General features: G+C 33.4%; 2 protein-coding genes and 1 non-coding gene across 5 annotated transcripts; 2 read left to right on the plus strand and 1 right to left on the minus strand.

Annotated features, from left to right (window-relative positions):
• Positions 1-213: 213 nt before the first annotated feature.
• Positions 214-2,800, minus strand: LOC18094167 (uncharacterized). 3 transcript variants are annotated; one of them, XM_052450761.1, is made up of 3 exons: positions 2,581-2,799; positions 1,345-1,494; positions 214-1,251 (listed from the first exon to the last, which is right to left on the minus strand). In XM_052450761.1, exons 2-3 carry the CDS (start codon positions 1,366-1,368, stop codon positions 718-720), a joined length of 558 nt encoding a protein of 185 aa, XP_052306721.1. In that variant the 5' UTR covers positions 1,369-1,494; positions 2,581-2,799; the 3' UTR covers positions 214-717. The 3 variants fall into 3 exon arrangements, with proteins under 3 accessions (XP_052306721.1, XP_006368402.1, XP_024459114.1); XM_006368340.3 differs by having other exon boundaries at positions 1,345-1,662; XM_024603346.2 differs by lacking the exon at positions 1,345-1,494 and having other exon boundaries at positions 2,581-2,800.
• A 46-nt stretch (positions 2,801-2,846) lies between these two features.
• On the plus strand, positions 2,847-2,931 carry TRNAM-CAU (transfer RNA methionine (anticodon CAU)). The gene is given in 2 exon segments: positions 2,847-2,884; positions 2,896-2,931. It is a non-coding gene; the product is annotated as a tRNA-Met (tRNA).
• A 9,043-nt stretch (positions 2,932-11,974) lies between these two features.
• Positions 11,975-14,285, plus strand: LOC18094168 (protein HAIKU1). Its single transcript, XM_024591890.2, has one exon. It carries the CDS (start codon positions 12,814-12,816, stop codon positions 13,786-13,788), a length of 975 nt encoding a protein of 324 aa, XP_024447658.2. The 5' UTR covers positions 11,975-12,813; the 3' UTR covers positions 13,789-14,285.
• The last annotated feature ends 2,337 nt before the right edge of the window (positions 14,286-16,622 follow it).

Consider the following 16,622-nt stretch of genomic DNA (forward strand, 5'->3'; position numbering starts at 1 on the left):
CACAATTGCATTAGCAATTCTCTCCAGGATGCACTTTAAAAGAGAAAAAAGAAAAGATCAGACCCACATCTGATATAAACCATATTAATGGAGTGAGAGGTTCATGATCATGGGACTCTTTTACGAGCCATAAAACACAGAAAGTTCTTGAATCATAAGCTGAGTACAAATTCCAACTATCTTACACTATTACTACAAAAATAAAGAGCGAGATTTCGGACAAAGACTCATCTTCCTATTCCCATATATAAAGGCAAGAAAACACTGATGAATGGCCCTTACACGAGCCAAGTTTGTATGTTTCATGTTCCACAGTGGAGCGTATATAGCAATCTCAAACTTTATACACAATGATATGCACTTTACATTAGAGTGATCATATATTACAATCATTCCTGAACACTGACCTGACCTTCAAATTAAGGCAAGATTCATGGCTAAGCTTCTGATATTTCATATTCTTCCTGCAACAAAACTGATGGTAAGCAATTGTTAAACTTAATTGACTGTATCCCTGATGCCCTCCCATCCTATCTGTAGCAGAAGCTGCAAAAGTTACCAAATGGAAAAAAAGTAAAACATTCTACCCCATGTTCAAACAATGTGCACTACCCACGCTAGTATAAATTAGCGGGGCCAACAGAATTCACTATTCTCCACAATCATTATCTGCTGATCAAGATGTCTCTGCAAATTCATTAAACCCAACCACCACTACTACTTTTTATTACTTCTTGCCTCTGCCTTCCAATCTCTTCGACCAAACTTGGTCTTATCTGTTTCACTAATCCACAAGCTAACAGAATTCTTAGAATGAGTTTCCCTCTCTTGTGATGGCCCTGTCATTATTCCAGGGGCTGAGCAGACAGTCTGGCTTTTAATATTAAAGGGCAATGCAGTAATAACAGCAGCGTTATGTGTTTCTTCCAGATTCTTACATGCATGAGCTCTTCGTGCATCTTTTTTCCAATTTCTTTTACAAGGATTAGGGGTTATGTTATTATTATGATGCCCATTCAGTTCCACTTCTCCTCGTGGTGGTGTTGGTTGGTTTGTCACAGAGGCCTTCTTTGTATCTGCTTCACGGCGTTTTCGGGCCCTGTATCTACGTTGCCGTTCACGGTTCTTCAGTCGTTTAGTAGTGTCATTATGGCTTTTGGAGAGCTCTTCTTCATCATGAGTCTTTGTCATGAAACCATCTTGTATTATAGAAGGATTAATGATTTTCCCATTCTCCATTTTGTATAACAACTATCAAAAGAAAAGAAAAGAAAAATTAAAACAGAAAAGGAATCAAACTACGGCTCTATTCATAATTTTTCAGAAGAAATTCACGTTTCCTACCAGTGATTTAGCTTTCTGGTTCATGCAATATCCAAGTGCTTATTGTTCCATTATCTATTTAGTCAACAAATGGAGAAAGATTGCAATATCTGTGCAAGCAACACCACACTATTCAACCGGAGGAATGCAACACTGTAAACTTCTTAAAACCTATCAACATTCAAACATTGGAGCAAAGAGAACTCAATTTCAGTGATCTCATTTGCCTGTTACTTAGAGAAAAACTTGCCTTTTCCTCAGCATCAATCCAAATTGATAGGAGCACTGCATCCAAGATATGTTTCCCAAAAATGACTTCAAATTTTAGAAGACTATGCCCTGGGAGATTTTAAACACGAGATACACTTTAGTTTTACAACCCTATACACACGATACTTGTCCATCATACAATGACTTTTCGATCACAAAAAAAAACTAAAATAAAAATAAAAATCATAAACAAAAGCATTCAATAAAAGTTATTGACAATTTACTTTACAACATGACACTAGGTCCTTAGATACCTTAGAAACATTGATAATACATCTTCATCACGCTAAAACTATGCATAATAGACATTCATCTCACTAAAACTTTTGAATTACAAAAGCACAAGGATATTTATAATACATATTAGCAGGTAAGCAAAGTAGTGAACGATTCAGCTTTAAAACACAAACACATCAATAGCTTCTTAATGCTTGACATATTGTCACGTATACTCAGTGGTTGCACATCATGTAACATAATGATTCCAGCAAACAATTCATCAATATTTTTCCCCCATTTTCATTGAATCTTAAGAGATTCTATCCATCCATCTTGCATAATTTTAGACATCCAACCTCATTTACACACGTAGTAGGTTAATTTCGGATAGTCAGTTTTATGGCAAGTCAGCGACTTAAACACTCATCAAACACACATAAAAAATCCATCATAAACTTCCTAAGCAAAGCTTGAAAACCTATAATGGGTTGTCATTTAATTGAACAGAAATAACTTATGTCATACAACCACAAGCAGGCATACCCTGTAGAACCATTTCTATAGGAAACAACGAATCAACCATGAAAAGTTAAAGAAAAAGGCATTAAAGCAACATTTTAGCATTCAAAGGCAAGAAAAAGGTTTTTTTCCTTTTTTTTAAAAAAAGAAAACAAGTAAAAGATGATTGGATTAATATAATAGCAAGGGATCGGTAATCTAAGCTCAAGAAAAAAATAAATTTGGTGAAAGAGAGAAATTAAACATTACCTCTTCAAAATGCAGCAGTTGGCTAAGATAGAGTTTGTGGATTGTGATTTGAATAGAGAGCGAGAGAGACGAGTGGAGGTTGTTTGCTACGCGGTGTGTAACCGGTCACTGTCGGATTTCGGAACGAAACAGCGAGGGCCTTGTATTCGAGGCTTCTTAGGAATCCAAACTTTGCTGCTACCGAGAAACAATGAAGAATAAATTCATCAGCTCGCGCTATCTTCTTTAGGTTTATTAATTAGAACAATATTCGAGAATGCCATGATGGGGTGGTGGCGCAGTTGGCTAGCGCGTAGGTCTCATAGCTTCTGAGTTATCCTGAGGTCGAGAGTTCGAGCCTCTCTCACCCCATTTCTTTTCTTTTTTGTTAGCCTTTCCGTTACAGAAACTCACCATCCAAGGTATGCATGCCCTGCTGTTGGACTTGGACCACCATCTGAAGGAATTTTTTATACTAAGAAATCACTGGAAAATCATAAAGGAACCTTAATACTAGCATTGATAAGCCTTTAAATGTTAATTGAATATTCTCTATCAATTTAGGATTTAACTAACAAGTTCTCATTCAAAACTATGGATTTTTCTGTTGAATTTTAGTTTTCATCCATATTGTCCATCTGACCCAAACCAATAACTCTATTTCAACTTCAAATCATAAAGCATTCATATTTACGCTCTCTAATCATAGAACTTCACGGTATATTCGAATTAACAATATTGAAAAAAAAAAACTAAAAAGAAGAAGATGGAGATTGAGTTGTTAAAGTGTAAAATTAAAAAAAGAATTAATTATAAAAATAAAATAAAAAAACCAAGTCAACATGGGTTAACTTGCCAAACTCATTACTCGGGTTATGAGATCAAGATAACCCTATAGAAAAGAAAAGAAAAACCTTGAGAGGTGTAGCTCAACTGGTCAGGCCTTGAGTTTGCTCTTTAGAGATCACTAGTTCGAGTCTTTCAAACCTCAGGGCCACTGAAGGTTTACACGGTCGTTAACTTCAGGGCCCGTGGGATTAGTTGAGGTGCGCGCAAGCTGGCCCGGACACCCACGTTAATACAAAAAATTATGAAGTCTAATTTAAAAAAATACTAAATTAAAAAATGATAAAAAAAAATAAACAGAGTCAACCTACCAAACTCGTGATTCAGGTCATGAGATCAAGATAATCTCATAGAAAAAAAAATATAAAAAAGATAATTATGAAACTCAATTTCCAAGAAACTTGAAGAATGAAATTGAAAAAATAAAGTCAATTTGAAAAGGTTAATCTTCGCTGCTAAGGTACCACACTTGCTTTTGGACTGATGCATATAGTATATCACTTCTTGAACCACTAATGCATTATTAATATTGATGCATCTAAGAATAAAATTGCTCTAAAAAAGGCCAATTAGTTCATCTAAGTGTGGTCGTAACATGTTCACTGACACTTTTGTAATGAGTTTGTAAATGACGTTACAAAGGCTAATAGGGAAAAATTGTTTAAAACTTGTGGACCTCTCTTTTTTAAGGATCAAAACTATCAGAGTCTCAACCAATTCTATATCAAAATAACCATTCATAAAGCTGATCGGGCTAGATGCCTGATGGTAGATATTGTTACCCATCACCTGTCAATATGCATGCTTACTATTTGAAAATATCATTACCCTCCACCTGAAAATAAATCCATTTAAACTGGGATCTTGAGCGGAAACTTGAATTCTCTACAACAATAAAAAATGAAAGGAATTCAAGGACCTCAATTAGTTTCTATTTATTTATATGCACAATCCTTCATAACTTTTCATGGCTTTATACGAAAGTTATTTTCGCACCATCTTTCCTAGGAATTTGAATTACTAAGCCTTCAAATGTTAATTGAATATTTTCTATCAATTTAGCAAATGAAATTCCCTCTTAATTTAGGATTTAACTAAGAAGTTCTCATTCAAAACCATGGATTCTTCTGTTGAATTTTAGCTTTCATCCGGATTGCCCATCTGACCCAAACCAATGACTTGTCATTTCAACCTCAAATCTTACAGCATCCATATTTATGCTCTCTAATAGGACTTCTTAGTTATAATACTAGCAAATATAACATTTATATGCAACATTGTTGCTTCTCAGGACTCTTTATTCTACCCTTGTGAATAGTACCCACCACATATAGTAAGGATTGTTCTTCTCTTCAAATTGGTAGCGAGAAAAGAAAGTAATTGCAACAAACATGAGAAAGGGAAGGGTAGAGGATGAATTTGTGCTTCTAGATACTGTTTCGGTTGTTTTTTAGTCTATAGTGGTGGTTGAGATGTTATGATGTAGTGCTAGAACAAGTTGAGTTAAGTGGTTTAGTGGTCGAGTTTAGCTAGTTGGTAAAGTATTGTCGGGTCAACTATTAATCGTGTCACATATGTATCCTGGTTATTATATATGAATTTTTGTATTTGATTTTGATTTTTAAGTCTTTGGATTTGTCAATTATGTTTTTAGGTTCGTTGGAAGATCTTCTTTTTAATTTTTATTCTAACACTCATCGTGAAGCTTAATAACATAACTTTATCTATGCTTAATTAAGCAAAACATAGACGAGTACTCTTAAAAATCAGTTTTTTTAGCTTATAATAAGATTGGTTTGCGTTGTGATGTGGATTAGATCAATGTTTTTTAACGTAAAAAAATGTCTAAGCATTACTAATGTACTTTATAATATTTTTTTTTTTGTGAACTCAAATATGATTCATATTGGATGACATGTTTCTTAAATATTGATATGACAATATATTAAAAGTTTTTTTTTCAAATATTGAGATGATGACATATTGGATCGACCTGAGTTATGTTGTCAAATCTTTGACTTCGATCATGAGACCATGATAACACTATAGAAAGAAAATCATAATAAATTATGAAGGTCAACTCCTAATCAACCAGAGTCAACTTGGGTTATTAGATCAGGATAGCCTCATGGAAAGAAAAAAAAAACAATTATTAAGCCCAAATTCCAATCAACTCAATGCTGAAAGGTGAAATGGAAAACAATTAATTAAAAAATAGGAGAAAAAAACATCTCAAGTCAATTGAGCTATCCTATTAGACCTATGACCTAGATGAGATCATGATAACTTTATATATATATATAAAAAAAAGCTTCATTTCCAACATATCCAATGTTTAAAGTTGAAATTGAGGGAGAAAACACTAAATCCATGAGATCATGATAACTCCATAAAAAGTAAATTGAAAACAAATATGAAACCCAATTCCCAAACAAATTAATATTCAATGATAAAATTTGAAAAACAGAATAAATAAAAAAGAAGAAGAAGATTGAGTTGTTGAAGTGTGAAATTGAAGAAAAAAATTCAATTAAAAAAGAACAAAAAAAAACCAGGTCAACCTTAGTTAACTTTTCAAACCCACCACTCAAGTTTTGAGATCATGATAAACCAATAGAAAACAAATAAAAAAATTATAAAGCCCAATTTAAAAAATACTAAATTAAAAAAGGGCTTAAAAAAATAAACAGAGTCAACTCGGGTCAACCTGCCAAACTCATGATCGAGGTCATGAGATCGAGATAACCTCATAGGAAAAAAAAATTAAAAAGCTTAATTTCTAAGCAACATAATGTTGAAGGATGAAATAAAAAAAATCAATTTTAAAAAGTCAATCTTCGCATCTAAGGCACCACACTTGCTTTTGAAATGGTGCAGATAGGGCATCACTTAAGCCACTAATGCATTATTAGCACTGCTGCGTCCTAGAATAAAATTGCTCTAAAAGGGGCTAATTAGTTCATCTAAGTGTGGTCGCAACTTGTTTACTAGCACTTTTGTAATGAGTTTGTAAATGGCATTACAAAGGTTAATAGGGAAAAAATGCTTAAAACTTGTGGACCTTTCTTTCTTATGGGTTAAAACTATCAAAGTCTCAGCCAATTCTGCATCAAAATAACCATTCATAAAGGTTGATCCGGCTAGATATCGGATATCATCACCCACTACCTGCTAGTATGTTTTAGAGAAAAAAGATGGAAGTCATCATTACTTGAAGCCTTAAAAAACCTTATACTCATCAACACAACATAAACCTCCTCCTTAAAAAAAGGCTTATTTAAATTCAAAATACGTTGTTGAGATAATTTAGGCAACGACACTAACTCCATACAATGAGTAGTAACAGTTTCCTTTGGACAAAACAAATTCTTAGAAAATTGAAGGGTTTCCTCCAACAATGTAGTATCATCAGTGCACCAAATCCCATCTAAAAGAAACAACATATTGTTTTGGTTCCTTCTTCTTTACATAGTCGTCTAGGCATGAAAAAATTTAGTATTCCTATCACTATGTCTAACCTACTACTCTTTTGATTTTTAGAACCAAAATAAGTTCTTCCTGTTGAAGAGCAATATTATAATTGCAACGTAATGATTATTCTAGAGCAAAGAAGGAATCATTATACTTAAACAAATTATATTGACATTCTTTTATTTGTTAGGGTTTGCTTTTCATTACATGTTATCTCATATTCAAAGTGTCTACGAATATTCTGGTGTTAAATTGAAAATCAATGTTATGAAATAGAATGTTAGTTTATAGTTTAGAAAAATTAAAATAACAAGGAAAATAATTAACAAAAATTAGATTTTTTTTCATTTTCATTGTTAAAAATACGCCAAAAAATTAGTTTGGTCCTTGAAGTTTTAATTTTCATATTTATTTGGTTCTTGTTGTTTTAGAATTTTATGTTTTGATTCTAAACTTTATTTTTTTATGTTTCATCCCTAGATGTTGAGAGATGAGATGGAAATTCATCTGAAAGTAGGGAGGAGAGAGAAAGTATTTGTCAACCATATTTAGATCATGAAAAAACCAATCTTTATGTCAATAGGTTTGTGTTAGAGAGAGGAGTTCAATGGCAGAGTTTTTCCTCTTCAAAACATGTCATAAAAAGTAGATCAGGCCCTATGAAGATGTTTTTGGACTCGATTTGAATTTTCGTTGTTAAAGTGACTATCGGGTAAAAAAATGGGTTTATTAAGGTTTTTAAGATGTTTTTGAGGTATTTTTTTAAAAAAACAATAAGTTGAAATTTGGGTTTTAAAGTCCCAAAAACTTGGACCCTAACTTTCTAGCCATTAGAGGTGGTATAAAAATGCGCTAGTGGAGGATACATCATATGCCCATTAAAAAAAAAACAAAGGAAGAAAACTAGGCATGATAGGGTTTTTTATTTTTTATTCTTGTGACAATTATGCAAGCCCAAGCTCCTTGCCTCTTTTTAAATGAATATTTTGTTTAGTTTTTTTTTTTAATTTATAATAAATTTATTGTAACTAAAATTAAGAGAATATTATGATAATATTAATAAGAGTATAACTCATTAATCATACAATATCAATTTTTCTAACATTAGTTATCTCAAGAAATATATTCATTTCAAGAATTCATGAAGCGTTTAGAAAAATGTAATTATATCGAAAAACAACATGAGTAAAGGAAATACAAAGTAGGAATGAACATTTTTTGTTCGGTCCGGTTTTGGATCAAAATAAATAACCAAATAAAAAAAATCTAGTTTTTGAACCGAATCGAAAACCGGTTTTAACCGACCAGTTTTGGTTTGGTTTGATTTTTCCCCTTCCAAACCAGTTCTGTTCGATTCACTAGCTAGCTTGGAAATCTAGGAAATGACACATTTTATGTACAAACATCTCATAAGTTCCAAAAAAGAGGTTGCTTTTAGGAACCCAATCCTTCTCAAGAAAACCAGCTTTTATGCTCATAAGCATCTTATCATGAAAAGTAGACACAATGCCATAAATTGAGTTTCTTAACACAACAACCATGGCACAAGCTTCTGCAAGTAGAGGACTGCCTCATTTTTTTGTTGTCGCAACATCTCTTCTTGTTGTGGTGGAGTATTCCATTTAATAGTAACTGCCCCATCAATTATTGGGGTTACAAGCTTTTCTTCTTTCCCATGAAAGCTTTAGTAACAATTGAAAAAGCTAGGCATGATAGGTTTTTTTTATTTTTATTTGAACCAGTTCGGTTTGGTTTATTCGGTTTCAACCTTTTAAAACGGAAATCGGACCGAACTTAATTAATCTTTTTTTCTAATTGGTTTTCTTTTTACAGTTTGGTTTTTCAGTTATTTTTTTTATTATCTTAATTTAATCAGTTTTTTAATTATTATTTTTCCCATCCCTGATACAGAGACATTGTAGAATTTATCTTCCAAACAATATCAGTTACTAAGACGTAACGTATACTCTACCGATCCTTTAGCAGCCGACTATATAAAACTTTATATATAGCCTCCTCTAATGTTTCGTGGCCGTCGTTGGGGACATAAAGAATATATCCTTTGTCTAAATAGAGGTTTTCTGCAAACATTTTATTAGGCACAATAGCACTATGCAAGTATCTCTCACGTTGATGATCATCTGAAATTCTCAATCAAGAAATAAGGACGGGAAAAATTCATCAACCACATTACTTTTAAACAACTTTTTATATATGAACTATACACCATATATGTTATGGTGGGGTGTTTATAAGTCTCGTAGCGGTTGTTTTTCATGTGTTTTTTTTTGAAAATATATCAAAATAATATATTTTTATTTTTAAAAAATTATTTTTTATAACAGTATATCAAAATGATCTGAAAATATTAAAATTTTAATTTAAAATAAAAAATAAAATAAAAAATAAAATATTTTTAAAACATAAATACAAATATACCTTAGAATCAGGTTTAGGTTGAAAAAGGGAGCCGCTGAAGCCTGGGACCATAAATTTTCAAATAATTTGCCTAACTTCAATTGCGGTCTCTTAATTTCCGGTTATGATAATGTGGGTCCTTACGTATCACTCCCGGAATAGAATCATTACATTACAAAGAAATTAGTAACTTATTTCTCGTTCAGTTTTGTAAAAGACCATGATCGCATGCTAGACCAACCTTAGGTAACTCATCAAAAATGCAACTTGGATTATAGAATTAAATAACTTAAAAACATTATTTTTGTGAAACAATTGTTATTTAATTATATAAAAATAAAAATATATGTTATTAGAAAAACAATTATATACAACTGAAAAAAATAATGATGATAAGCTATATAAAAAGCTTATTGATATTATAAAAAGATTGTTATAATTTTATTTAAAAACAAAGTAAAAATTGAATGGTATTTAATAAAATAATATCTAATATATATTCTTAATTAATTTAAATATTCAATAAACTAATATTTTTAATTAATTAAAAAAATTAAATTAAAAAAAGCAAGCTAGGTGTGCGAGTTTTTTTTAAATTTTTTTTTTCTCAAGATCTCCTTTTTTTTAATAGGCAATAATGACCTATGGTGCCAGATGACTTCTTGCCTACTATTTTGTTTTTCAATCATTTTTTATAATTGAAAAATTGAGATACAAGTTTTTAAATCTAAAACCGAGTTTTCAAGTCATTTTTACTAGAAAACACTTAAAAAATACAATAAAGATCTCTGTAAAAGATTTATCAACCCATAACACCTCAAAAACTAAAAAGAAAATCAACCAAATAAAAAAAAAATCTAAATGGAGCATGATCTACCTTTTCAGACATGTTTATAGAAAATACCATTAGCTTCAAGATACTCTCATCGAATGTATCCTGTAGATACTAAGATCAGTTATTTTGATTGCTAGAATGTGGCCAACCAAATATTTTATCTCTTATCTGTTGTTTTTTGATAACTTTTTCCAGTCTCAAATCTAGAGAGTTTTAGATCAAAACGAATAATTTTCAAATTAAAGGGATAAAAAAAAAGTTTGACAAAATCTTAAGGCAAAAAAGGCACATTTTAAATAGTTAAAAAAACCTTTGTTTTACTAATAATTTCAATTTGGATCTTTATATTCTCAATCAATCAATAGAATTGTTTTTTTTTTTTTGTAAAATTAAACATTAATTAAATAGAAGGAAATATTTTTACGCTACGAGAATCTCGTTGAATCTCATAACAACGTAATTGAAAACAAAATTCTTAGGTCAAAATTTGAAATAAAAAATTAAAAAAATAAATTGATAATGAAATAAAAAAAACTTTAATAACTAAAAAAAAATAGATAACCAATACTAGGCAGCCAATAGCTAGGCCGGGCAGTCAAGCTTTCGTGGAAGTAATGGCATTCCCATTAGCTCTGTCCATAGGAGCAAAAAGGATCTCACGTGCGAAAGAAGGATTAGGAAGATAATAGTAATCCCCGGCTCACCCTTTGATTGAACATTCTAAGCTAAGTTCCGGGCCCTCTCCCGCCTGCTACAGCTACAGTTGCTGTCCTAAGGTAATGGCAGTTCCTGTTGGAATACCGGTTGTTGCAGGCCCAGGGTAAGCCCATACAATCATTTGAGTTGCAGTGCTTACTTCTAGAAATACAGTGACAGTCTTTTAACCTTCGCCTTCCATTTCTAATGCCGTGAGATTATTAATAGTAAAAAACAACGAATCTTTTAAAGTTCTTTTAATTTAATATTACATTTCGTAAAATATTCCTCGTGAGACTTAGTGGTATTTGATTTGGTGTACAAGATATTTGTATGTGACTTTAAGGAATGTTTATATTAAAGAATACATTAATAATGTTTATAACTTTTTTTTTTTAAAAAAAAATTAAGTCGAGATGACTTGCAAACTAATCATCGAGGCTATGTTTGTTTGTGTTTTAGTTTAGTTTTTTAAAAGAATAATTTTTTTTATTTAAATTAATTTTTCTAATGTTTTTAATATATATCATTTTAAAATATATTTTTAAATAAAAAAATAAAAAAATAATTTTCACCACAATCTCAAATACATTACTAATCTATTTCTTGAATTGTTTTTTTCTTTTTTTAAATAACATAATTCAGTAAAAGTTTTGGAAGAATTACATATATTCAAAAAGTATTTAAAAAATAGGACAATTTGAATACACCAATTTTTTTTCGTTATCAATTTTATATAAAATCATAGTGGTTCCATGTTTTTTAATATTAATTCTGTACACCATTATTATTGAGAATAACCACTATGTAGTGATATTTTCTTTTCTTTAAAAAAATAACTTTATTAAAAAAATCAACTCAAAAATTCTAATATAATTGTTTTGTTTTATCACTTTTCAATAAAAATTATATTTAAATTGTATTATTTTACAAATATTTTTTTCATAAAGGTTATTTTCTCGAAACTTTTGTTAAAATGCGTTAGAATTAAAAAATACCCCAATTTCTAAAAGTCCTAATCCAGAAGGAGGTTTCACACCTGAGACAGGGCCAGAGCACAGATGAGATAAAATAAAATAAAATAAAATGACAACAACCAAGTCCAATTGTATTGTACTGTACCGTAACTTATTAGTTTGTGTGTTTAAGACCCCACACCCTCTCTCTCTCTCTCTCTCACCAACCTACATAATTCAATTCCAATTTGCAATCTTTCTTTGTTTTCAATTTTGTCCACCATTGAATTTGACCCACTGCTCCCCCTACCACGTCGTGATTCTTAGGGTTTCTTTCTTAAGTTTCTCTCTTTGCTTGCTTGCTTTCTGGATATTCATAAGTGTTCCACCCGTACGGATTCTTCTCTCCTGTTTTAAGTCAAGCCTGCTCCCTCCCTTCCTGCCTTCTTCTGCGTTTACTTGTTCTTTCCCCTTTCTTTCTTTCTTGTATTGACCAAGGAAACTAGGCGGGGCTTACCCTGAATTTCTGAATTTCTATTTGTCTTTTGATCTCTTCTGTTGAGTTTCTTCTTTTTCGGGTTTAAGTTTTTTTCGGAGATTTGGATTTTGTAGCTTCCTTGTTTATCCAGGGATTTGAATTTTGTAGCTTCCTTGTTTATCCAGGGATTTGAATTTTGAGGTGTCTAGCTTTCCATCTGATTCTGTCCATTTTGAAGATTTTAGAATTGGATAGACAAGACTAAAAGGGTATGCTCTCTTTAATATCAGCTTTAAATCCTTATTTTTCTTGCTCTTTTGACATGATTTGAGCTAGTAGGGTTTTTTTGAACTTCGTTTTGGAGTCATGGTGATACCCTTAAACTGTGGGTATAATCAAAATAATTAGAATCTAGCATATTCAAGCATAAATTTTGGAGTTGTGGGTATTGTTTTGAGGCCTTTCATGGTTTGATTCTGTGGTTATATCATAAAATTGGTATTGGGTTTCTTGAAGTAAGCTTGGATTGATTTTTTTTTTTTTTTAAAAAAACAATGGATAACTCGAAAAACAGGCAGAGTGATCATTTGGGTGTGAACAAGATAGGCAAGAACATAAAGAAGAGTCCTTTGCACCAACCCAATTTTGCTAACAATCCCAATCGGCAACAGCCTCAACCTCAGGTCTACAACATAAGCAAGAATGACTTTAGGAACATTGTTCAGCAACTAACCGGTTCCCCATCACAAGAACCCTTGCCTAGACCTCCCAATAATCCACCTAAGCCTCAAAGTATGCGGTTGCAAAAGATTAGACCGCCACCTTTAACACCTATTAATCGACCTCATGTTCCTCCTCCATTCCCAGCTCCAGCAGTGGCTCCACCTCCGGTTCCTTATCATAATGCCTTTGTAAGGCCAGGGATGCTGCCCCCGCCCAGCCAATTTGGGCTACCTTCTCCAACAATGATGCCACCATTGACACCTGGAGACTCAGGTTGGGCAAACACAGCAGAGTCTCCTATCTCGGCATACATGCGTTACCTTCAGAATTCAATTATAGACCCGGGTTCTTGGGGAAACCAAACTCAACCTCCACGACAACCCTATCCACCACTGCCACAAGGTCCAGGGCAAATTCAGCCTCAACATCAACCACCTTCTGGTGGTTTGCTTCCGAATCCACATCTGCCTCCAGTACCCACACCTGGAGCAAATGGTCCTGTCCCATATATGCCCAATCTCCCTTCCCCGCGAATGAATGGTCCTCCTCTTTTACCCTCGCCAACATCTCAATTTCTTTTGCCCTCTCCCACTGGTTACATGAGTTTATTGTCTCCCAGGTCACCTTACCCTCTACTTCCTCCTGGGATTCAGTTTCGTCCACTGACACCAAATTTTGCATTTTCACCAATGGCTCAGTCAGGGGTTTTAGGTCCAGGGCCTCAACCTCCACCTTCTCCAGGTTTTTTTCCGTTATCACCTTCAGGTTTTTTCCCCTTCTCAAGTCCAAGATGGAGAGATCAATAGTCCATGAGATAACATTGTTGTTTGCGGAGTTCTGTGTTTGATAAGGAGCTGGTACATTCTTAGTGGAGGCTTATATATCATTCGCAGGAACTTCAGTTGTGAAAATGCTCAAGTATACGGCTTGTGTAAGTGGTCCTCTGAAAAGTTTCTCTTTGTTTTTGTTGTCATTTTGTTTTGTTGATAGTTGATACTAGTTTTGCAGCTTGTGCTGAGATTAGAATCTGTAACTTCAATTATTTTTAGTTTCTTGGATAAGTGTTACTTGGGTGATGTAGCGAAGTTCAGACCCAAGTTGACTGGACACCTGAACAGGAGCTGTAACATTTAAGATTGCTGTATCATGAAAGGAGGTAGGCTTACAGGCACCAAAATTTAGCATGTAGGTTTTGTAGCAGAGAAGTCTTATGTACTTGTACTTTTTGTGGATTAAACCTTAGTTGCTTTGAAGTTCAATTCTTCTCAGATAAGGAATTCTAATGCATCAGGTTTTAGTTTTATTTTTTGGTTCTTTGTTCCATATCCTATACAATGAACAATTCATGTTGTTCAACTGTTTCAATTGTTGATAATGATGTTTTGGTTGTTACCAAATGCTGGTTGTATTTCATTATCGGCTATCTTGTTGCAGCAATTAGTTTTGAATGTTCCGTCTACATCATTTTCATACCTGCTTTCCAAGAAGATAAATATGATTTGTTCTTCTGATTGTTCCTGTGTTAAGGAAACATGTGCTATCCTTAATGTTTGTGAAAGGGGTTGGAACTTTGAAGAGCACCTTCCAAGTTTTGTTTGCAATACAAGTACATCACCGATTTGTTTCATGCTGTTTAGTCTCATCAGCTTGACTTCATTATTTCCTTGTGTTATTATTTTCATATACTTCGCGCTCAAAAACATTTCATGCCTAAGCATGGAAAGGTATAGGTTTTGGTGCATGTTTTCATCCTGCAATTTGCGGACAAGGTTTAAGCCACTTTTCCTCATAGACTTGACCTTTTTAAATTGTTTGGCCAGCATTTCTGAGTCTACCATTGTTTGATGTGGACTCCATGCCCTGTATTGCCATTTCATTATACCTTATGATTGTGATTGCATGTCAGCTTGGAACCATCCGTCTTGTGATTGCTTTTGAAACAGTGTCCATCTTGTGATTGCTTTTGAAACAGTGTTTGTTTAAAATTCGAGGGGTGAGTTTAAACAAAAGAATAGCATCTCATTGTCATGAATCGTGTCTAGTTGCTTGAAGTCTTGGTGTTGCTTGGCTATAATACTCTTTACCAATCTAGGAAGACTTGGAACAGCCCCAAGTTCAAGCTCGGTCTAAGGTGGCCAAAATGTGATATTTTAAACTTCGGAACCGAGGTTTTGATTTGATTTTTTGAATATCTGGAAATGGTGGAAGATGGAAACTTAATGTAAAATCAAAAGTATGTTAGTGCAATAGACATCTTTTCAGAATACAGAACGGTTGATCAGAGAGAGGATCACCATTGAATTGAACTAGTTTCTGGAATAAAAAGCCCGGTTACTATTAGGATTAAAAGTCAGGTGTGTGCGCATTGAATTGATACTGGTGTTCATTTTTACTTCTACCTTTTTAATTCTTGTCCTGTTTTTGTTCTTCGGTCTGTTTTTTTTTTGGTAACCCGGGGTGTCCGGGCCAGCTTACGCGCACCACAACTAATTCCACTGAACACCCTGCAAGCCCAGTAGGCAGGTAAGACACCGCGGGGGTGACAGGCATACACGCTGAGGCTCGAACCCAAGTGACAGAGGCAAGGAAACCTTGCCTCTGCCGCTGGGTCACAAGTCTCGGTGCGATACATCAGACGGTAACACGCTTGTATCATTACAACTCTCTGGGGACACAATTTGAACATTTACTTTTGCATGTGTGGTTGTGGCAGGGTTGGTAATTACAAGTCCATTGGCGGGGCTAAATAGTTATCTGCAGCTTATGAATATCTAAAAGAAAGTCTCAAACATTGTTCACATCTCAGCAGCTTTGATCACTGCCTCTCCTTGCTCATATAAATCTCTCTCAATCTCTTGCAGTTGTCTTGCAGCAACATTTTTGCTTACTTTGTTGATTAATTTGTGATGCCGAAACTCATTGCATGAGAGGTCAAATTCCTAGAATGTAACAGCGTTGGTTTTTCACTGCAGGATCTGATTATTTGCCTTGTACGTTAAATTTTTCAGTTGGATTTGCAACATTAATATTATTATGCTCTATTCGATACCTTTCTTTTTCTCTTTTTCATTGATGTATTTGATTCTTGGATTGTTAGCGTTGTCTTTCATATTTACCAAATCTAACTATAACCCTTTGAATTTAGCAAGTTGCATGCTTTCTTTCGTATGATCTTGTTAATCACTTACTTTGTATTTGTGAAAAGTTTTAGTTAATGCTTGGTCAATTTGAACAAACATACATTGATGTTGGTCTACTTTGTTAAGATACATGCATCCAGCGGTTTCCAGTAGATCTTGATGCACTCACTTCTTAAGATGCTTGCTTTAGTTATAGTTCTATGATAATTGAGAATGGTGCCACCTTCACCTTGAATTTTCTTTGTTGGAAAGTGGAAATGGTCTACGGACATAGCCGTGTAGGATTTATTTAGGTGTGGTCAAAGTTTGTGAGTCAAAGAACTGAAATGTCAAATTTGGTTGACTTCAGAGGAGAGGAGGGTGCCTGTTTTCTCCTCTCATTTTTGGCACATTTCGATGGGGTCATAACTGGATGACGATCTCTTACATCTTTTACCTTCCTATTTTGCCCCCCCCTGTAATATAATTTGTCGATTGATGTTATCATGTTATTCCCGTCC

Source organism: Populus trichocarpa, chromosome 1 (assembly GCF_000002775.5).
Source record: "Populus trichocarpa isolate Nisqually-1 chromosome 1, P.trichocarpa_v4.1, whole genome shotgun sequence".
Taxonomy (NCBI): domain Eukaryota; kingdom Viridiplantae; phylum Streptophyta; class Magnoliopsida; order Malpighiales; family Salicaceae; genus Populus; species Populus trichocarpa.